Source organism: Myxine glutinosa, chromosome 11 (assembly GCF_964187855.1).
Source record: "Myxine glutinosa chromosome 11, kmMyxGlut1.1, whole genome shotgun sequence".
NCBI lineage: Eukaryota > Metazoa > Chordata > Myxini > Myxiniformes > Myxinidae > Myxine > Myxine glutinosa.
In genome coordinates this window covers 123,725,782-123,748,971 of record NC_136271.1, presented here as the reverse complement: position 1 = coordinate 123,748,971, position 23,190 = coordinate 123,725,782, and the positions used below count along the sequence as shown (strand labels likewise).

Sequence of the window (23,190 nt, the reverse complement as noted above, 5' to 3'; positions counted from 1 at the left end):
TCTCACTGTTCTTGATAGAGTTCTCCTGGTATGTGTCAAACACAACATCTATTCTGTTGCTCTGACTTCCTTCCCGCAGTGCCAGAGACAAAACTGTAGTGGCAACATTTCCAAAAGTAGCCTGATCACTTTTTACTCTTTGGACTCGGTTCATTCCATCAACCACAGATGCAGAATTTCCTGGGAGTTGCTCTACTAGTGTCACATTCTTCTGAAATGTTATGGCTGAAGTAGCTTTGTCTGTCTTTCTCAGCAATCCATCTGGTGTGGACAGGGCCCAGAGTAACGGTCCAAGGGGATAAGAGAGGATATCCTCCATCTGGAGACTGCGCCCTTGAGCCATAACTATGATGCGTCCAAACAGAGACCTGTCTGCTTTCAAGATGATCACCCTCCCATTGGATTTCACTTCCTTCTTCTTACACATATTGTGAAATGTCTTCAAATTGTTAGTTTTCATTGGGTCATGGAATTTCTTTGCTGGTGGGTCTTTCTCTAGTCTCTCACCCTTGAAGGTAGCATAGCATTGCTCACCAATCTCGTACGCCTTCATCGGGTCAGAGGCAATGGCCTTGGGGGCTGCCTTTGCAGTCGAGATGCTAATGATGTCCTGATTCTCTGCAAATGGTTGACCCAGCCTTGGATGAGGCCAACGACTGCTGATACTGCTTCCTCATCTTTTCGGAGTCTTGGCCCCTGTAGATCTGCATGGTGGAGTTTTGATTTGTTTGCTTGCACCATGTCTCTTAACTGTCCCAGGAATGCACTGCGGTGCTCAGCTGTTATGTAGTACCGTTTGATAGCTCCAGCTTTCAGGCTGAACCCAGCTGTACCTCCAGGGGTCTGAGTGTCTTTGTTTACTGTGACCTCAATAGTCTGGTCCACTGGGATCCACCCAAAGGGGTTGTTGCTGGACATCTGCACAGAGAATAGGCCAATTTTGAAGGCTCCATGCACATCAGGATTATTCTTTTGCAGAATTGTCATCTGAGCAAAGTATGTGGACAGGTACCTGGCATAGTTCATCTTATCGTAAGCAAAACACCATGGGATCATAGTTCTTAGGCATTGAGGTGCAAGTCCCAGTTGCCCTCACGAGAAGCATGCAGAAGGCCAAGTACTACATCCTCTACCATGTCTTTGTAGGACATCCAGTATACTGATAGCTCTCCATTGTTGTGACGTAGGTGTTCCAGGAAGTCGCTCCACAGGGTCATCAGCTCAGCTAACAGTAGACTTTGCAGCAGATTGTTAAATTCCTGTTGGTTCAAATCATCAACCATGTTGTACACCTGGTCTAAGAACGACTTGATCACAGCTCTCCTCTCCTGAATGTTGTCTTCCACCCACTGCGTGAACTCTACCCATGCCAATCTCATCAGGGCTTCATAGACGTACTTGTGGACCCTGACAGCACGATTGTAGTACTTACCATCAAGGACCCCATTGATGGTCCCCCTCAGCAACTATCTCAGCTTCTAAGCATATATCCTTCAGAGCAGCATCCCGAAAGTGCTTTCCTAGGATGGCTAAGGCATTACAGATGGTGTGGAATGTTCCTATCCTTAGGAGAATATTGGAAAAGCGCTCTTTGTGCTTACAGGCAATTTCAACAGCTTTTGCATAGAGCACTTGATCCAAGACTACCACAATTGTGTCCAGAAGCAGTTCCTTCCTGATCAGTTCTGACTGGTTGAGGATTTCAAACACTGTGTTCAACTCTGTGGCTGGTGCATTGATGGTGGGCAGATACCCAACAATATCTTCTGATATTGGCACTTGGTCCCTTGTTGTGATATTAAACCCAGTGTAGCTGGGGATTGTCTGACTGTCTGAATCTGTTTGCATTGCAAGGATCCACACCAGGTTCTTTTTGCAGGCAACTTGAGCAGCTTCCTTGGCTTCCTGGACATGGTCCTCTCTGGTTGGAAGAGGTTGAGGACCCATACGTGCACCGGCTACATAGACTTCCAGCTCTTGATGTTCAATGTTGACTGATCTCTGCTTCAGTTTCTCAATGGGTGGAAGTTCAGCTCTAGGGAGATGTGGTCCATAGACCTTGGTCTGTACCGCTATGTCATTGACTCGATGTGACGTACCCTTTCCAGTGAGAGTCTCCTCCAATCTATCTATATTGTCCCATGCAAGAGTGGTGAAGACATGATGCTTGATGGAAGCTGGAAGTACAACTCTCTGGTTGAGGCCTGTCGCTAACTTTTGGAGACACAGAGCAGTAACATTCTCTTCCAGCTGCGAGTAAGACACCCCATGCCCAAACTTGTTCAGTGTCTGGATTATCTCGATGTTTCCAGTCAGGGTTTTTACTGCATATGGAAGCAGGAGATGTGTTGGTGGTTTTATTTGTCCACATGTCACAGCATAGATCACGTCCTGGCTAAATGACTGGACCAGAGTCGTGACCCTGTGTGCTTGAAACTTGGTGTCAGGATCTCCAGTCAGAAGGCCGACAAGAAACCGCTCTCGTGGATTTGGTATGGAGATGTGAGCACTATCATTCACATCAGATGGATGGTATGGCCAGGGAGTGGGTGTCATGTCCTGTCTGATGGCTGATCTGATCTGTGGTAAAGTCTGATCTATGATTTTGTTGAAATTGGTGGACTTAGCCTTCCAAACTTGGAGCTCCTTATGTAGAGTTTGATTTTCCAAGACAACACCCTTTAATGATACACTGTCAGGACCATCAACAGCGAATGTGCTTCCTTGTAGAATCCTTCAGGAGTTTAACCCCACCAGACAACATGAAGGAATCCAGTTTTGTGGTCAAATAAGTTATTGGTACAATGTTCTTGTTGGGAATGATATCAGTTCTGACGTACTCATAAAGGTCTGCTTAAGCCTCTCTTTCAATCCTTTGATACATTTCATCTCCATCTGTTTCATTCTCCTTCTCATTCTTATCTTTATACTCTTGTTCCTTAGTATTGACTCGTGTATAATTATTGTAGCATGAAACATGATAGTGGGTCTCTGCAGCAACTATGTCTCTACTCGTTACTGCTAACATCTTTTCATCCACCTTTTGGAATGCACACTGTCTTAGTGTTTGATCTGCTCTCAGTTGTACTTGTACAGACTGTATAAGCTTTTCACGTGACGTGGAGTGCTTTTGGAACTTGACCTTGTGACAGAAAATGCAAATTGGATCATACACCCTTGCGTCTGATGACAATCTCCTAGATGGCCTTTTTGATGTACAAGCGCTGCTACCAGCCTCATCATTAATGCTTACATCTGCTATCCTTTTCAGTCTCCAAATCTCTCTTCGTGGTGAAGAGGTTTCTGCATTTTCGGTGATAGAAGATTTTGGGGACTTCTTTGTCTTCAAGCTGTTTGGCAATGTCTATAATAAGGGTGTGGTTTATTGGTTTCTCACTTTGGCTGCTTCAAGTAAAGTTAGCCAGGAGTCATAGTTTTGAGGACTAACTAAATGGTCATCATCTTCATGAGATACTGTCTGGTGTATGATACACTGGTCTTTGGGAGATTCCTTGTGCGTGAGTTTTTCCATTTTGAAATAAAAGGATTTTGCTAATCTCCTTCTAACTTCTAGTCTATTGTGCAGAACTGTTGACCCACCATCACAATACCTGAAAAAGAAAATAAATCATATTAATTATATTAAATATATTTATCCATCATCAGAATAAATGAACATCAATTTATGTTTCTGACATTGTTTGCAATTATTTTCCAATCACAGAAACAAAATTTGTAGACAATTTAGGAAATTATTTATTATACATGCAAAATAGTAATACATTTTCGCAATTGTCCGCAACAACGTACAAAAATGTTAGTTCACCAGAAACAGCTCAAATACCATCATACACTGAACTTATCTGATTATTTATATTCTCTTACATGTTCTTAGTCTTGTTGCATTATACCAACCTATCGAAATCTCAAACCTTGCTGTATATTTATGATGAAGTTGTAAGACCTTAACCTGCAGCAAATGGACTGGGCCTGCCATGTTGGAATTTTCCATATTGCACCACCACACTATCTTTTAGTTGAAATGTCAAATGGACATTAACCACATGTGTGCAGATGGGCTGAGCTACATGCCTAACAATTTTCAAGGAGATATGGTCTGTAATAAGGGAGAACCATTAGTTTGAAGTTGGATGTCTTATTTTGTGCTAGGCGCATTTTTGATAGGTTTATTTTAGGGTAGGGTTACCAAAAGGGTGATATCACACAAAAAGCTACCACTGCTGCAATGCTATCACATATTTTGCAGCTCTAGGGGCATATTTCGCATATTCAGCATATTTCCTTGTCAAAAATCACTGAGCATTATTCCCCTCAGATGGTACCGGTGGCCAAAATTTAGGGACCTGGCTCATGGACTAAATACCTCACCCCACCTTCCAACTTTTTGGCACACAAAGTACGCAGAGTGCATGACCCATTTTATCAGAATTTAGGAAACAATATCTTTTAAAAGTAATAAAACAAACACAGGTGGAAACAAATATTTAATCCTTTGCAATGGTGTGTTTTCCCTGGATCCAGCCAGGTGGGCAGCAACAGCACAAAGGAAGCTTAAAATAAGGTTCGTAAAAGTTTGTAATGAAAAAAAGCTGGACTTACCAGCTTAGGCCTTTGGCCACGTCAAAGTAGAAGTGGTGCTGCACTTCAACATCTGCCGTGACCAAGGCGATTGGATTCTCACCGGAAACGTCGGCTCTACCGACTAGCAAGTCCAGCCTTTTTATTACTACACACGTTTATTAGTCCCCTACCGGTGTACACCGTAGGGGACTATAGGTTTGCACTCCGTCCCTCCGTCTGTCAGTCTGTCGGTCTGTCAGTCCGTCACGCAAAGAACAGCTTTCCGGACTTTTTTTCTAAACTCTTAATGCTAATGATTTCAAACTTGGTACATGGTTTCGTCATAAGTTACAGATCAAGTTCGAACTTCACGACGTTTCGATCATTTTTGACAAAGTTATGGCACTTTGAACTTTGGGAATTTCCCCAACAGTTTTCCGGACTATAATTTGGAGTGCAGTAAGTCATAATACTGTCTTCTATGCCAGTGCTACCCAATGCCGGTAGGGGACATGTATTGCAGCGCAATACTCAGAATGCTTGTTTAACTTCATCTGAACTTTGTTTGTCTGTCCCATTTCAAATCTTTGAGCCGTTCGTTTTCTAGGTTCCATACGTCCAAGAGAGCTGAAATTTGGCCCACGGTCCTCTTTTCTGGTACATTTTCATCTATCAAAATTTAATTTTAAAAAAAAGGTTTAAAACATCCAAAAACAAACAAACTGTGTAGCCCAAATACATGTTTTTTCGTTTACTTGTTTCAATTATAAACTTTTATTGATTGAATTCAAGTGGATGAATGATAGAAACCTGCATCGATTAAAATAAGGTTGAGTGTTTAAATAAGGCTTTAGCCAAATTTTATTTAACTTGCAAATGTGGTCATGATATCTCCATGATATGAGCTCAAAATTTCACGCAAGACACAATTTGATTCAACAAAGAGTATGCAAACCACGCAGGTTTATCAGATTGAGACGAGCAGTTTGGTGGAAAAAGTTGGGCAGTTTCCTTGATGTGAAACGTTTTCAACATGTTGCCTTGAATTTCTCTTATCCATTTGCTTGGAATATCCTTGTGCTCATGCATCCATAAAGCAAAAAACTATATTGCAGCGGAAATACAATGTTAAACAAACCATAGTTGAAGTCTAACTCCGACAGACTCTTGAAACGTTCCTGACGGAACGAGAGGCTTTGCAAACTTGTCATTTAAGAACCAAGAATTTACTTTTGTTGTGAACTATTGAGCTTGAAAATCCTTTCCCCAGTGTGTGTGGGTCGCTCTTCCTATCCGAAGAAAGCCATTTATATGAAACATTTGTAGTGGAGACGCTTCTGCTAAGATAGCAACAGTGAAACCAGGTGCCAAGGAACCTCCAAGAAGACCAGGAAGACCATTTTCTACCTACAGCCCAGGGAAGGAATTTGCAATTTGGTAGCCATGTTGCTGGCTTTGCTAAGACGTCGATTCGCTTAGTCGTCGATTCGCTTAGTCGTCGATTCGCTTAGTCGTCGTGAAGGACACCATGGGATTTTTAGGATGTAAACAATAATGCTAGTAGATGGGACAGAACACCTGGCTTAACATCAACTGGATGGATGACATACACATTTATTCCTCAACCTGCATATGAAATGCTCGTGTGAGAGTTTATCACTGGGCCTCTCCGCTTTCCTCACTGATGCACTCTACGTTGGGTATGCAATAGACGAACAATTAATTCTAATTATTATTATTAACTCACCTGGAACGAAGTTCAGGGGAGCTTATGCGATGGCACGTTGTCCGTCAGTCGTAAACACTTGAAACGTCTTCTCCGAAACCGCTGATGGGATTGCTACCAAATTTGGCACGAATGATATTTGTTGTGTTGTGACTAAAGTTTGTTCACGGCATTAAAAAAATCGGGTTCTAAAGGGGTTTACCGGGGTCAAAGTGGATCCAGGTTTGACCCCCCAAAATAGGAATTTGGTTTTTCGTCTAAAACTACACACACTATTTTGATGAAACTTGACCACAACCTTCATCACCCGTGATGCACCACAGTTTGTTCACGGCATTAAAACAATCTGCCCCTTTGGTGGTCTACGGAGGGGGGGGGGGGGAGGGAGGGGGAGGGAAGGTTGCCCCCCAAAATAGGTATTTTCTTCTTTGTTTGTTTAAAGTCTTATGATTATGTTTGTATGCGCTGTCTTCCAGCAACCATTGAAATTGGTTTAAAGTACCTTTCGTCATTGTACGAGTAGTATTGTAGCGGTTACCGCTGGATGCACACAATCACCTTGCACCGGCCAGAACACGGCCAGACGCGCCTCTCCCGGGCATGCCCGGACTCACTGTTCCCAGGCACGCCCGAACCTCCCGGGCACGCCCGCTCTCGCCTTTCCAGGGCTCGCCCAGAGCGTCCGGGCATGCCCGCTATCGCCTTTCCAGGGCACGCCCAGAGCGTCCGGGCATGCCCGCTATCGCCTTTCCAGGGCTCGCCCAGAGCGTCCGGGCATGCCCGCTATCGCCTTTCCAGGGCTCGCCCAGAGCGTCCGGGCATGCCCGCTATCACCTTTCCAGTGCTCGTCCAGAGCGTCCGGGCACGCCCAGCCTCGACTTGCCAGGCCGCAGCCAAACACGCCCGGGCAGGTCCAGACTCGCCTTTCCAAGGCTCGCCCTTGATACCCGGGCATGCCCGGTATAGCTTTTACCGGGCAAACTTCCCGACATAAATGTGTATATATATTGCTGCCCGATAAACGGGCTTTTCAGAGTACCCGAGTGTGATACATTTATTAAACCTACTCGGACGAATTTCCATCTTTGGTCGCGTCAATTCTTTCAACTCGCGTTGGAGCCCAGCTCCTTCAGTATACTGTTTATTCTACCAGGTGAGTGCCAGGGGTATTGCCCCTATGTTTTGATACAGAATGAAAGAGTGAGATGCTGCTTCATCAGGCAGATTTGTGAACTCGGGCCTCGACATCAGAACATGTCGCAGCAGCTGTACCACATTCCCTCTGCCCAGTGAAACCTTCAAAAGGTCATCATCATCATCATCCCAAACATCATCATCATCCCAATCCCAACCTACTTACTTGCAGGTCACTATGTTCCTCCTTCCCCAATCCTCCACTTCCACACCACAGACCTCTCTCCTTTTTTTCCTCTTCCTTCATTCCCTTGTTCGTATCCAACTGTCAGTACATTGCGTTTTTGACAGTCCGCCAACTAAAGATGAGAAATACGTATATTTATTTTCAAGCCATGACAGTTTTGATGGTACATTTTCCTTGATAATTCTTCTCATACAAAGACAAGCAGATAACCAGATTCCACAGGGCTGTGGTCAGGGAATTCATTCCCAATAGAGTGTGAAATATTCAGGGAGCTTGCTGGAGATGTCCTCCGACAGAATCATAGCAGGAACCCATGGAAATTTCACATAATGTAAAATTTGACTTTAATTCCTCAGGCTCTCCCCCTACCCATCTCAGCTCCAAGTCTTCATCCTCTCACCATCCCAAGTCCTCAAACCCCTTCTCCCAGCTATCTGTCCCTCCCCCACCTCCAACTCTCTTTCCCCTCCTCTTCCTTTCTTCTTAAAGTCCTCAACTCCCAACCCCCCCTCCCAAACCCCAAATCTGCAGCCCTCCTCCCAACCCCAAGTCTCAACCCCTCTACAAAGCCTCAGCCCCCTTTCCCAACTCTGTCCCACCCCCCCCCCCCCACCCCACTCCAACTCTCTATCCTCCACTCCCGCTTTATTCTTCAAGTCCTAAACTCCGTCTCAACCCCAGGTATGCAAATTTACTCATCTTCAAGTCCTCAACCCCACGCCTCCCCTCTCCCAACCCCAAGTCTGCAAAAGAGTCACTAACTGTTGAGACTTAAGGTTTCTCTGTGAAGTAAATAGACGAAAAAGGTAATTATACATTGGAAGGAATTGACTGAATAGTCTGTGGTTATGATATTTACGGCCTCAAATAGTTTATCACGTGACAATGCACCATGTAATTGACCATGGCTGAAGACAACAGTGCCGAGTTGGAGTTGTTTTATTAAAGACTTCAAAATATTAATATTTTTATACATTGTAGTATCAACTTGCATTACCTCCGTGACTATTTTCTTTCCTCTGCATGGGTTGTAATCAAAGCACACTTTTCTTTCACGATATATGATGCGTTGTTCAGTCTTTAAACATAAACCCAGAAATCCTCTTGAGTGCATGAAAATTATGCACAAAAAAAACATTCCTTTATTTGGGCGGTGTATAGGCAACAGACCACTGCCTCAATCTCTCCCGAAAATAAAAATAACCCTGGTATATATAGCTCGGATAGATTCCATTTGCAATGCCCATAGGCTGACCCAAAAATAAAAAGAACCCTGGTTATATATCTTCGTTAGATTCCAATAGCAATGGGCCATTGGGCAACACCAGAGGCCTGAAGCCTGAGGCCTATGCATAGCGCCATCTTCTCAAGGTTCGTGTCGCCTATCGGCTCCAATCTTTCGATATTTGATGATCCTTTAAACAGTTAGTTACCTTAGTTGTTTTACATTGAATGAAAAACATATAGGGTGAAGATGATGATGATGGTGATGATGATGGTGAAAACATGGTGATGGTGACATGTTAATATGACACTTCCATTGTCCCAGGGTTACCATGTACCAAAATGGCAGACCTATTGATTTGACTTTGCAGGCTACAATTCTGGGTGGATTCAGGCCAGTCAGCTAAAGCTCCACCCTGGATGGATAGATCTTCAGAATATTACAGTGGATATATATATATATTAAACAGGAATGTCTGTCTGTCCATACTTGAACTACTCCCTCAGTTTTGGAGCTAGCCCTGCCAAACCTTGTGTGGATGTCTTGAGTTCTGTGGATGCCCAGCGGATGATCTAACTTAGGTGAGAGGTTTCATAAATTTCTCAATACAATTATGATTTTGATTTTCCACCCATATGAAACTGCCCCCTGTCCAGATGTAACTTCAGATCAGAGTCTATATTTGTTTACCTCACGAGTATTTGTAACATTGTATTTTGTTGTGCAGTATTAATGGTATCTAGTATTAATTACCTCTGCCACCAAAGGTGCATAGAGGTTATGTTTTCACTCCTGTCTGTTTGTCTGTGTGTTTGTTTGTCGGTGAACAAGATATCTCAAACAGTTGTGGACAGATTCTGACGAAATTTGGCAGAGAGGTAGTGTATGTGACAAGAACAAGGACAAAATGATTAGATTTTGGTGAAGATCTGGATCCGGCTACTATAATTTTTTAAGTGATTCTTCACCATTGGAAGGTAGAGCTAATACCGATACATGGCACGATATCTCAAAATGTTATGGACGGATTTGGACGAAACTTGGTGGACAGATTGAGTGTGTGACATGGACTAATCTATTTGATTCTGGTGAAGATCTGCATATGGATTCGGATGCGAGAATTTTTATTTTTTAAAAGTAATTCTTCAGCATTGAGAGATCGGGCGAAAAGCGATATATAACATGATATTTCAAAAAGTTATGGACGAGTTATAACTAAACTTGGTGGACGAGTTGGTTAGGTGATGAGAACAAGTCGATTAAATTTTGGTTCACGTCTGAATACAGTTCCGGCCTATCATTGGGATACAAAGCATGCACTGGTGACCCGGGCGGAGGTATGTTCTTTACCGAGTGCTCTTTTAGTTTGTGGTTGGAATGAAAATAAAGAGAGATTGAGTTAATACAATTATCAAGGGAAGTGAAAAGCTCCCCTCCCTTTATGTGGAGCGTAGTTATAGGTTTTGCTTGGCTCGCAGGGGCGAACCCCAAAAAGTTTGAAAATGTTTGACTTCTGTAGTAATCAATATAGAATAAAGCTGCGTTCCAAGAGAATGAAAGAGGCACAAAAAGAATGGTGGCAATTTATTTTCTTTATTCAGGATTGGATTGACACCGACTGAATTTCCATGATGAGCAATGGGAGAGATGGATTACAGTATTGGGCAGGACCCCCCATACAGACTGCGGGAAATGGGTTGTTTTTTAATTCGTGTAATTTAATTGAGGCATGTGATGTCTCCATGTATTTTTTCATCCATCGTTGTGATGACCACTTACAGCCACTTACAGTGGACATATAAAATGAAGGACATTCTTGGGAAAAATGCCAGGGGCATAGAAAAGGCCCCTTTATATGGTATGTACCATGTCGGAAACTATAGAAAAGAAGGGACATTCAATGGCTTGTGGAAAATGCCAGACAATAGAAAATAAGGAACATTCAAAAAAATCTTCGTGCTCCATTGGATTATTCGTGAACACAAGGGTAGCATACTGGACTACCCTTGTGTTCTTAGGAGGAACCAAGTAATGCTCAAAAAAAGTTCATATAAAGGGGTGCCCTACATATACAGGTATAAACCTATCAGTATGTAAAAAAAATTCTGTACCTTGAAAATGAAAACACATAACATAATGTGCTCGTGTGTGATGAATTTGGCTAAAAAATTAATAAAGTTCGTATGTAAAATGTAAAAAAAAAAAAATTAAATGTACCAACCAATTGCAGACAGTGAAGTAACACTATGCGGAGTATCTTGTTCTATGAACTCTATAGTTTATACTCTGTTTTGTTAAGCTCTTAATTAATTTGGAGGACCTCTTGTTCTATAAGTAGGCCTTTCTCTCGACAATAACTTGCTTTTTTCAGATTTAGCCAGAAACACTTGTATAGGTATAAAAATATATTAATGAATGTCTATTTCTAACATGAGAATCGTACTTTTCGAAGTTGACTTGCAAATACCAAATTCTGATTTTGAACCTTACTCAAGTATGACAAGTTGGGTTTCGCACCTATTAGCACCACACCTGTGCTTGTCATCACAGTAATAGAAGCATGTATAATATGTTGTCATATTCTGAAAGCATTTTTACCAAATCACACTCAAAAGTGTCCAAGACCACATAACTTTATTCTCTGAATTTCTCAGTTTGACATACGAATGCCAAAGGGGTTGATAAACTCAAAGAACCTGTTCGTTTATATCTTAATTGTCTCTCACTTGTTTTAGGGTCACAGTGCAGGTCACGCATGATGCCTGCGTATACGACTCTCATTTCCCTTTAATTAGCACATGGATTGGGTGACACCATTCTCTCCCAACAGGTGCCTACTTGATTTGATAGTGCGACTGTGGCTCACGTACCCGATGTTCCGGATTTCATTCGCTGGAAAGGTCTATAATAAAAGTTCACTTGAAATCGAATTTGTTCCTGCACCTTGATAGGTCTTCGACAGAAAAGCCGAAGTAAAGGAACCAGGTGGAGACTAATGCCCTGGCTGCCTGCCCTATTTGTCCAACTTGAAAGGACGTTGGAAAGGATATTGATTAGAGACTTCAGGATTGTTTTGTTTTTAGACTTGTAAAGAGACTGCTCTCTTTTTTCTGGTTTGGCATTCAAATCTAATCCTTTGGGTCGGCCTGCTCTGATCCCAGGTTAAAATACCACATTGCGTTGCTTACCTCACATCTTTGTTCTACTTATGATGCGCACAAGCTCCACAAGGAAGGATGTTTCGATCATTTGGAGAAAAGAGACTGTGCGTGCAATTTTTTTAAACAAATAAACAATTATGAATTATATAAGTATATAATAATATAATTATATAAGTATATAATATAGTAATAAGAACTTAAAGTATAGCAAGTACAGCTACATTCAAAGTACACCACCAACCATGCCAAATAAATAAATATCATATCCTCCAACACCCGACATCGCTGGGGCACCTAATGCTTCAGTCACATTTGGCTCGGCGGCCAGAGGGTCTAAAAAAATCTACGGCCACTAGCAATATTATAGGGCGGCCGCAGTATTTCCACGGTCACACAATGTAGCAGTCACATATGTTTTTATTTTTCGGGTAGCCGCACGGGGTATTTAGAAATTGTGGAGACTGAAAACGTGGGGGTGCCGTACGGTCTTTGATTTGATGTCGCACGGTGACCTTAGGGCGTCCCTGCGGCGGCCATAGAATTTTCAAGGCAGACGCAAGGTAGCCTCAAGGTGCCCGCAAGGCGACCGCAGGGGGGCCCTATGGCGAACGTGCGGCCAGACGGACGGTAACGAGTGGGTATATATACCAGTTCTTTTTCATATGTATAACAGCACTTACAGTTGTCATGGCTACGGCTTGTCGAATTGCTACGGCCAACCTAGAAATGAAAAAAGTTATAACTCCGCGCTATAATTCCACGGCGACCCCTACGGCCTGTAAAAGATAGCCATACGCCCTAGGGCCACCCTGAGACCACCTCAGAAACTATGCGGCCGTCGCACGTTTCTGTCAATTTAGGGGGGGTACGGCCGCCGTATCCTAGCCGTAGAGCAAATGTGACTGAGGAGTTAGGCACCCCGGCGATGCCACCATGCAGCACATGGAGACGGAAATTAATTGATTAATTGTGTAATTAAAATAAATAAATGATAATTGTAAGATAATTAATTTTTTAATCAATTTGCTTATAGCATACATAAACCACCACAGCTTCATCCGAATCTGTAAAATTTAGAAAATTAATTAATCTGGTAATTAATCGGAAATAAATAAATAAATAATCGATTTAATTGATTAATCAATAAATCAAAAATACCCTTTATTGCCAAATCACTTGGTCACTGTCATGTCATTGCTCAAAAGGTGGCCGATATATTTCCCAGATGAGAAAGAAAATAAATAAGTACTTCATAAATCGATAATAATTGAATAATTAATCAATTAATTGATTAATCCAAAAATTTAGAATAATGTTTTTGTGAAAGGACTTGTCACTTTTCCTGTCACTGGAGACGGGTACTTTTGCTTGTATTATATATTATCGATTTGATTTAATATTACTCATTCATCGATTTTATATTAGTAAGTGCATGCTCCTCACATGACCCTCAAAGACCCAAAAGACCCTCAGATGACCCTTAAAGACCCAAAAGACCCAAAATACCACAAAGACCAAAAAGACCCCAAAGATCCTTAAAGACCCAAAAGACCCTGAAGACACTTAAACACTCCAAAGACCCAAAATACCCCAAAGACCCAAAATACCCCAAAGACCCAAAATACCACGAAGACCGAAAAAACGCAAAAGACCCAGAAGACCCATGTAATAATGTTTCAATTGCATGTAATTAATAGATGTAATCTGGTTTTAAATTGACGTAATTAATCAACGTAGTCAGGTTTCAATAGCATGTAATTAAAAGACGTGCTATACTCATATTCCAACAGTATGTATTTAGTAGACGTACTCAGTCAGGTTTCAATAGCATGTAATTAATAGACGTGCTGTACTCATATTCCAATAGTATGTATTTAGTAGACGTACTCAGTCATGCTTCAATAGCATGTAATTAATAGACGTGCTATACTCATATTCCAACAGTATGTATTTAGTAGACGTACTCAGTCAGGTGTCAATAGCATGTAATTAATAGACGTGCTGTACTCATATTCCAATAGTATGTATTTAGTAGACGTACTCAGTCATGTTTCAAAAGCATGTAATTAAATGACGTACTCTGGTTTTAATTTGACGTAATTAATCAAGGTAGTCAGGTTTCAATAGTATGTAATTTATAGACGTATTCAAGTTTCAATGATGTCTTTTTTTTTTATTATAAATCTAGCAAACGTATGTGGTTCTGTGGGCATATTTGTGACCAAAACGTCTTCTTTTTCTTTAAATTATCTTTAACAAATTACATGTTTATATATTTAAAGCTAACCTAAGAAACGCATTTATGACCTATCCGTATTCACCAACGCGACTTTTTTTGTTACTTTGACTTGATTAAATGAGATCGAGTTGTATATCGTGATTTTGGCAAAATAAAAGATAGGTCGTAAAAACCCACCCGGAAGTCTAAGGGAAGTGGTGTATTGGGGGCACATCTGCTCTGTGAGGCTGAAAGTTCAACTTTCCCATCCAGTTTTTGATAAATTTGTATTGACCTTCCTTTCCTGCTCTAACTGTTAATTGTCCCCCGTCGCACCGGGAAGCGAAAGGTGGACTATGGTTTTCCCCTCCGTCCGTCCGTGCGTGCGTCCGTGCGTGTGTGCGTGCGTCCGTGCGTAAGCGAAGGACCGAATTCTAATTTGGGGTGCGGGTGCAACCCACGTCAAAATCCAAAATGGCCGCCGCCATGTATGTCTGAACCTTGTGAGCGGAATATCTTGAAAAATAAGCGAAGTACCAACGTCTAATCTGGTGTTTGGGTGTATCTTGGCATAAGGAAAAACGCTATTGAAAATTGTGTCGCCAAGTCAAAATCCAAGATGGCCGCCACCATATACATATCTGAACCTTGTGAGCGAAATATCTTGAAAAATAAGCGAAGTACCAACTTCTAATCTGGTGTGTGGGTGTATCTCGGCATAAGGAAAAACGCTATTGAAAATTGGGTCGCCATGTCAAAATCCAAGATGGCCGCCACCATATACATGTCAACCTTGTGAGCGAAATATCTTGAAAAATAAACGAACTACTAGCTTCTAATCTGGTGTGTGGGTGTATCTCGGCATAAGGAAAAACGCTATTGAAAATTGGGTCGCCACGTCAAAACCCAAGATGGCCGCCACCATATACATGTCAACCTTGTGAGCGAAATATCTTGAAAAATAAACGAACTACTAGCTTCTAATCTGGTGTGTGGGTGTATCCAGGCATAAGGAAGAACGCTGTTGAAAATTGGATCGCCACGTCAAAATCCAAGATGGCCGCCACCATATATATATATATATATATATATATATATATATATATATATATATATATATATATATATATATATATGTCTGAACCTTGTGAGCGAAATATCTTGAAAAATAAATGAACTACTAACTTCTAATCTGGTGTGTGGGTGTATCTACGCATAAGGGAGAACGCTATTGAAAATTGGGTCGCCACGTCAAAATCCAAGATGGCCGCCTTGCGTCTGCCACTTTGTCAACTCTCATCACTTCAACGACGGGGGACCTAGGCGTAACGCTTGTTTAAAATCGATATTAATTTGTACTCGGTTCCTTTTTAGCCACGTCGCAGACGCTGCTCATAGAGTGCACGCTGCTGTTGTTGTTGCTACCACCTCTTCTTCTTCTTCTTCTTGTTCTTGCGGAGAAGACAAAACCTCAAAGCTCCACCCATTCTGGGAACCATAGCTCCACCCATTCTGGGAGAGCCTTCATATAAACAAATATCCACCATTTTATTAACTCGCATAGCTTTGAGGCCTGTTTTGTAGGCCCGTGGTGTCTTCCTCTCACACAGTTTTCTTTCAAATCAAAATTCGATATATCATTTCATTTTTCACAGTCGCCAACATAGTTTGACTCGGTTGAAAAAAAACGGGAAGAAAATACGATGAAAGTTGCCCTTTATAGAACGAAATGAATTCTCAAAGGCCTGTAACTTCAAGTCCATTGACATTTTTTTTTTTTAAATCGCGGCATGCTCAGTCGTACACCGCCCGAAATAAGAGACAGGAAAATGCCGAGATATATATATTTTGTTTAAATCGCGGCATGCTCAGTCATACACCGCCCGAAATAACAGACGGGAAAATGCCGAGATATATTAAAAATTCGTCCATTTGATGACAATCGTCACGATGAAATATTTAATTTATACGTCGTCACAATAATGTGGAGAGAGGAGCATAGCTTCGTTCACGTGTCGCCACATACGGGAAATTGCCGAGATATATATTTTTTTACATCGCGGCATAGTCAGTCATACACCGCCTGAAATAACAGACGGGAAAATGCCGAGATATATTAAAAATTCGTCGCCACACACGGGAAATTGCCGAGATATATTTTCACTTTGCACAAAAATAACATCAAGTAATCGAATCAATAGGAATGTCCTGTGCCTATAACATCGACGTTTTCAGCACAGCTGCATCTAGGCATTGTGTAACATCGACGCGGCTTTTGTTTTAATTAAAACTTTTTGTACTTGTTATTTCTACGTATTGGGTTCTGACTTCTGATTTACAGTAGATATTCAATCGGTGCACAAAATATATTTGGCCAAGCTCCCCCACTATCCCCCCCAGCACCATCCATCCCATACCCCCTCCACCATTCCCCCAACCCACCAATACCAATTGTCGCCACCTCTAGCCCCCACCCACCATTCCCACCATCCCTCACTCCCTGAGAAAGCAGGCATGGTCAAAGATGCCTATTCCTCTGAAGCGACATGTGGTGAGGCGCGGAGCCACGCTTGTCTCACATGATTTATGTTGTAGCTCTAGATCCAAACGAACAACATATTATTAACAGCTCCCACTCTCCCCACCCATCTCCCCCACCCTACCTAACATGATTAATAATAAATATCATTTTTAGGTCATGCCATCTCGATTCTCGAAGAGATGAATTTATAAAATGGGTCGTGATGTTCGTCTGTCCGTCCATGCATCTGTTAACTTTTTGTCACTATCACCCGCCTGGTTGTTCTGACACTTGACACATGAATATAAGACGGTCGCCTACACAATCTCTCGGGCTTCAATTTTTCGATTTCGGACCATGGGTGCTCCCACGGGTGGGTTACCTCCTGAAACGTCAGATCCCTACTCGTCCCTTATTTACTAACCGATTGCTCTGAAACACGATACAGAGCTTCTACGTGATGGTCTGCAAGATCTCCCGGTCTTAGATGTTTCGATTTCGTATGAGAGGAGGGCTCCCAGGGGGTCAGGAGGGCTCCCGGCAGGTCCTCCAAAATCAGCAGAGTTCTGAACGACAACCTCATGAGATGACTGCCAGCCCATTCGAGGCTATTTCTAAAGTTGATTTTAAACTTTTCCTGTGCATTCACAAGCCCCAGATATGACCTTACAATCGGTTTGAAGAATCACCCAAACCAGATACCGTGTCTCCCTCAAGGAAGTCTACCTGGTACATCTCTCTCCCATGAAAAAGTGGCTGCAATTGTCTTTAGGATGTGAACAGTTCACCATTCGTCTCAAATCGTGCTACATTCAGAAAAGTTAAGCAGAAAATTTGTCACATTTGAAAAAAAAAGTTGTAAACAGAAAATTAAAATGTTTTTCTGTGAGATGAGATTACAGTTTCCTGTTAATTTATTGAAGTAAATGTCTTTAAAACAGATGTTCACCACCATCTCTTATCTTCCCCCATCCAAAACCTTGATCTTTTCTACCCCCGTTAATTCACCCCAGATCCACTTTTTTGAAATACCGACCTCTTTCCTGGAAGTCTTAGTAGTGTCCATGTGTTTTTTTTTTACCTCTCCCACCCCCCCCCCCCTTCCCATGCCGCCTCCCCCCAAGCCCTCTCCCTCCCACAGATCTCCCGATGTCCCTGCTCTCCATCTTGTCTCCCGCTCCCTTTATCTTATGTTTTATGTGTCAGTTTGTCTTTTTGTGATCAATGCTAGCTCTTTCACGAGCCTCGACCGTGTATACAAAAAAAAAAAATCATCACAAGTGATGCTTCTGTGACGTTAATGAAAAGGTTCAGGTAAATTTTGTACAATGTCAACTAATTTGTACCGTTGCATTATACACTGCTGTTGGTTTTATTGATGCTGCTATAGATGTTTTTGCTTTGACCAATGCCATTTTTGTCTTTGCAGGACCATAATGGAAACAAAGCTCATCACTATCCCGTCTTTTGCCTTCAGGAGGATGAAGAATGTTACTCGGATGTAAGTATACATTTCAATGCGTTTTCTCAAGATTGCAACACCATTGACCACGATTTTTTGTATACAGAATCGAGGCTCATGGAGGAATAGAATGCAGAATGGACCAAGATGTAACAAAGCAAAAGTAGAAGGCACTCGGTAGAGCGCATACCTCCGCCAGGCTGAACAGTTTACGTTTTGTATCCCACTGATAGGTCATGTCTGGATCCAGACCTGAACCAATATCTAATTATTGGCTTGTTCGTCTCACCTAACAAACTCATTTACTAGGTTTTGCCACAAGTCGTCCCCAACTTTTTGAAATATGCTGCATATCGTTTTTGGCCCAAACACTCAATTGGTGAAGAATCACTTAAAAAATTAAAAAATTATCATATCCGGATCCAGCTTCAAATCTCCACCAAAATTGAATCAACTCTTCATTGTCACACACCCAACCTGTCCAAGTTTCGTCAAATTCTGTCCCTAACTTTTTGAAATATCCTGCTATATATAGTTTTTAGCCCAATCACTCAATGGTGAAGAATCGTTTAAAAATTTAAGGACCTGAATCCAAATCTTTACCAAAATGTAATCATTTTGTCCTTGTCACACACCCAACCTGTTCACCAAATTTAGTCTGAAACCATCCACAACTTTTTTGAGATATCCTGTTCACAAGCAAACAGACAGGGGTGAAAACATAACCTCCATCCAACTTCGGTGGTAACGTGGGTGCAGACAAGTATCCGACAGCAGAGGAGAATGTGAATGAGAACAACACTGGGTGAGCAAGATGGAGACGGCAGCAAATTATCGATCACAGAAGTGGAAGTGAAAACTGGAAACCCAAAAAGGGGTGGGCTTGGGGACGGTTTCATGGGGGTAGAAAAGATCATGGTTGTGGATGGGACATGAACCAAGATGGTGGTTGTTGTGTTAGGTTGCGGAGGTTGTTTTCACCCCTGTCTGTTTGTGAACAGGATATCTCGAAAAAGTTGTATACGGATTCAGACGAAATTTGGTGGACAGGTTGAGTATATGACATGGACGAATCGATTCGATTTTGATGAATATTCAAATCTGGATCCGAATCGAGATTCGAGAATTTTTTTTATTTCAAGTGATTCTTCACCGTTGAGTGATCGGGCCAAAAACGATGTATGTAGAGCACAATATCTCAAAAGGTTATGTACGGATTCAGCCGAAATTTGGTGGACCAGTTGGGTGTCTGACAAGGACGATTCGATTAGATTTTTGTGAAGATCTGAATATGGTTCGGATATGAGGGTTATTTAATTTTTAAGTGATTCTTCGCCATTGGGAGATAGGGCCAAAAACGATACATAGCAGGATATCTCAAAAAGTTGTGGACGGATTTTGACGAAACTTGGTGGACATGTGTGTGTGACAAGGACGATTCGATTCGATTTTGGTGGGGGTCCGGATCCAGATCCAACCTATCAGTGGGATACAAAACGTAAACTGTTCAACCTGGTGGATGAGTGCCCTCTACCGAGTGCCGTTCTAGTTTCATCCTGCGTGGGGCATTGCATCAGCATTAAAGTGGGCGTTCCATTCTGATACAGCCACGCCCCCCTTCGCTCCCCCAGCAAATTATGCTATTTTCAGGTTTGTGCTACATACAAGAGAAGAAGAAGATAAGATAGCAGAATTAAAACTCCTTACAAATGCCTATTTGCTCTGAGATGCAGCACTACATAGTGGGACTACACAGTGGGACTACACAGTGGGACTACATAGTGGTACAAATGGGACCATTTTTGTCTGGTCGGATTGTGCCAGGAACGAAAGTCGGAAGTAGACATCTCGAAAGGGAGAAATGCTACCATTAATGACCTCTCCCAATGATACATAACCACAGAACTTCAAAGAAGTATCTTCATAAATCAGATTACAATTTTATGAGGTTCACAAAACAGAGAGTAGCATGAAAGGTTTGAAGATAGGGAAGAGTGTGGGAGATCTCAACTCTTTCTAATGGATGAAATAATGTCTTATTATTTTATCTCATTTCACAAAAAACCATCATTCAAGGCTAGTTGTTTGTCTGCTTTGTTTGTCTTCCCTAAAGCGAGCCAAGGACTTGATGTTTAACAGGAGATTTCCGCTTCTTTCAACACAATATTCAGTATATTGTCCAAAATCAACACCAGGTGCTTTAAATGAATGCGATTTATCTCATGAGAATGAATTACTAACCCAAGTCACTTGAAATGACAGTTGTATATGTCAAGGTCTAAAGTCCGATACCTGTAAAGTTCTGATTCTGATGTGTACCATACTCTGTTATTGAGCATCAGTGTTCCCCGAGCAGTTTCTTGGCAAGGGTTCTGCTGGGTGGTTTGCCATTGCCTTCCCAGGAGCAGTTAGGGCAGCAATTTCGAATTTGTTGAGGTGGCTGGCGATAACTCGCCGACTCTTCGTGAAGGACTCCGTGGGTATATATAACGCCCATCAACTCATTTCAGCAGAAGGGATGCCCAGTTTAATGTCCATCGGAGGGACAATTTAACGTCCATGCCCAGTTTAACGGCTGTGAAACACCTGGATGATAGTTTGTGTGAAAACACGTCTGTGAAACACTGGGGTCTGGATTCAAACCCAGGTTAGATAGGTTAGAGGTGAGTGTGAGAACTTGAGAGGGGGGTTGAGGCATTGGGGGTGGGGGTGTGGGAGGGAGGGTTGACGACTTGGGGTTGGGAGGAGGGATTGAGGACTTGGGGTTGGTAGGAGGTTTGGGTGACTTGGGGTTTTGGGGTGGAGGGGAGTCGAGGACTTCATTAATAGAGAGGGAGGGCAGGATAAAGAGTTGGGATGGGGAGGCAGAGAGTTGGGAGAGGGGAGTGGAGGCTTTGGAAGTGTGTGAGGAGGGTTGAGGATTTGTGTTTGGGGGGGGGGGGGGGGTGTTGTGGGATTACTTTAGGTTTGGATGGGAGGTGTCGAGGACTTCATTAAGAAAGGGGGAGGGCAGGACAAAGAGTTGAGATGGAGAGGCAGAGAGTTGGGAGGGGAGATTGAGGACTTGGGGTTGGTGGGATGGTTTGGGGACTTAGGTTTTGGGGGGGGTGCGGGGGGAGAGTCGAGGACTTCATTAAGAAAGGGGGAGGGCAGGACAAAGAGTTGGGATGGGGAGGCAGAGAGTTGGGAGAGGGGATTGGAGGCTTTGGAAGGGTGTGAGTAGGGTTGAGGATTTGTGTTTGGGGTTTTTCGGGGGGGACTTGCGGTTGGGTGGAGTGTTTGTGGACTTGGGGTTTGGGGGGGGGGGGGTGGGGGGGAGAAGTTGAAGACTTCATTATGAAAGGGCGAGGAAAATGCAAAACATTTTTCCTGAAATCCATTGAAAATCATTAATCAGGGTCTTATCTGAAGGGTAGTTTTTTTGAAAAAAAATTGCCAATCGGAAAGTGTTGAAAATAGCTCATGTCGGTTGTCGATTTTGCCACTGACGTCACACCATTAACTCACCTTGATCCAAATGGCAACTTACATTGAGAAATAGAAACAGTGCATTCAGAGCTTGGATTCCAATACTGATACATCCTTCATTAGCAACTCTGAAGGTTCTCAGGATGTTGAAACGATCAGTGGGATTTTGAAGAAACTATTGAAGCAAAATGAATAATGGAAACGCTTTTGCGGGCATTGTGGATCCGTATCGTTTCGAGCCTTGTGCGAGCGAATCAGACGAAGATGGAGTTCGTGAAGATGGCGATGTTGGGAGTGCAGATGAAAACGCCGGTTGAATGTTCACTCCAGATTTGTAGGTTTGTTTTTCCATTCAATCGATGGTTTATCAGGGATTTTGTATTAATTGGTAAATAAAATCAGTTATGAACTTTAACTCCAGAAGAAATATGGCACGGACACGCCGCGGAATGGACTCAACATCGTCCCCCTCCCAGGCACACGGTTGATGGGGGATTGTGGAGGGGGTTGGGGGAAGGGTGTGGGGTAGTGTCAAATAACTGCCTTATTTGTCAGGTCTACGCTGTGGCATACTCTCGCGAGATCTCACGCAATCCCTTTCGAGTTGCAAGAGCATATATATTATTTCACAAAACACGGAAGAGGAACAGCATTACATTACATCTCCTCTCCTTCAGAATGAAGATTAATTTAAAGATTAAGTTTGTCCGGATGTTCGTGTGGGATGGAGGTGGGTATTGTTGGGGTGATGGTTGATGGAGGATTGTGGAGGGGAGGCAGGTGGGGTGGTCCTGGGTATTGTTAGCTAGGGTTTTGAGCTCTTCAGATGTGTAGGGCAAAGCGGCAGTGATGTTAGACAACACATCTAGCGAGGTGAGATCGTTTGCCAGCAGGCCAACACAGGTGTTCAATTCACCACTCAAATCACCCGTGTCCATATGCTGGTAGCTCGGCAGAGATGGTCTTACAGATTAATGCGATGGTTGTTTCGTCTGCTTAATCATGGGGGTGGCGCTGTTATCCTCTCTTCTGCCTAATCCTCTCTTCTGCCTAATTCTCTCTTCTGCCTAATCCTCTCTTCTGCCTAATCCTCTCTTCTGCCTAATCCTCTCTTCTGCATAATCCTCTCTTCTTCTGCCGAATCTCCTCTTCTTCTGCCGAATCCTCTCTTCTTCTGCGTAATCCTCTCTTCTTCTGCGTAATCCTCTCTTCTGCGTAATCCTCTCTTCTTCTGCCTATTCCTCTCTTCTTCTGCCTATTCCTCTTTTCTTCTGCCGAATCCTCTCTTCTTCTGCCGAATCCTCTTCTTCTGTGTAATCCTCTCTTCTGCGTAATCCTCTCTTCTTCTGCGTAATCCCCTCTTCTTCTGCCTATTCCTCTCTTCTTCTGCCAAATCCTCTTTCCATCATGGCAGAAAACCACAAGATCTATGGCCATCACTGTTGTT

At 42.6% G+C, this 23,190-nt stretch overlaps 1 protein-coding gene across 1 annotated transcript in view; it reads left to right on the top strand.

Annotated features, from left to right (window-relative positions):
* The window catches only part of LOC137414879 (thyrotropin receptor-like), a 126,297-nt gene that overhangs the window by 72,275 nt on the left and 30,832 nt on the right, over positions 1-23,190 (top strand). Inside the window, exon 2 of the mRNA XM_068100428.2 lies at positions 18,243-18,314. Within this exon, the coding sequence (XP_067956529.1) occupies positions 18,243-18,314 (72 nt within the window). The remainder of the gene's footprint in view (positions 1-18,242; positions 18,315-23,190) is intronic.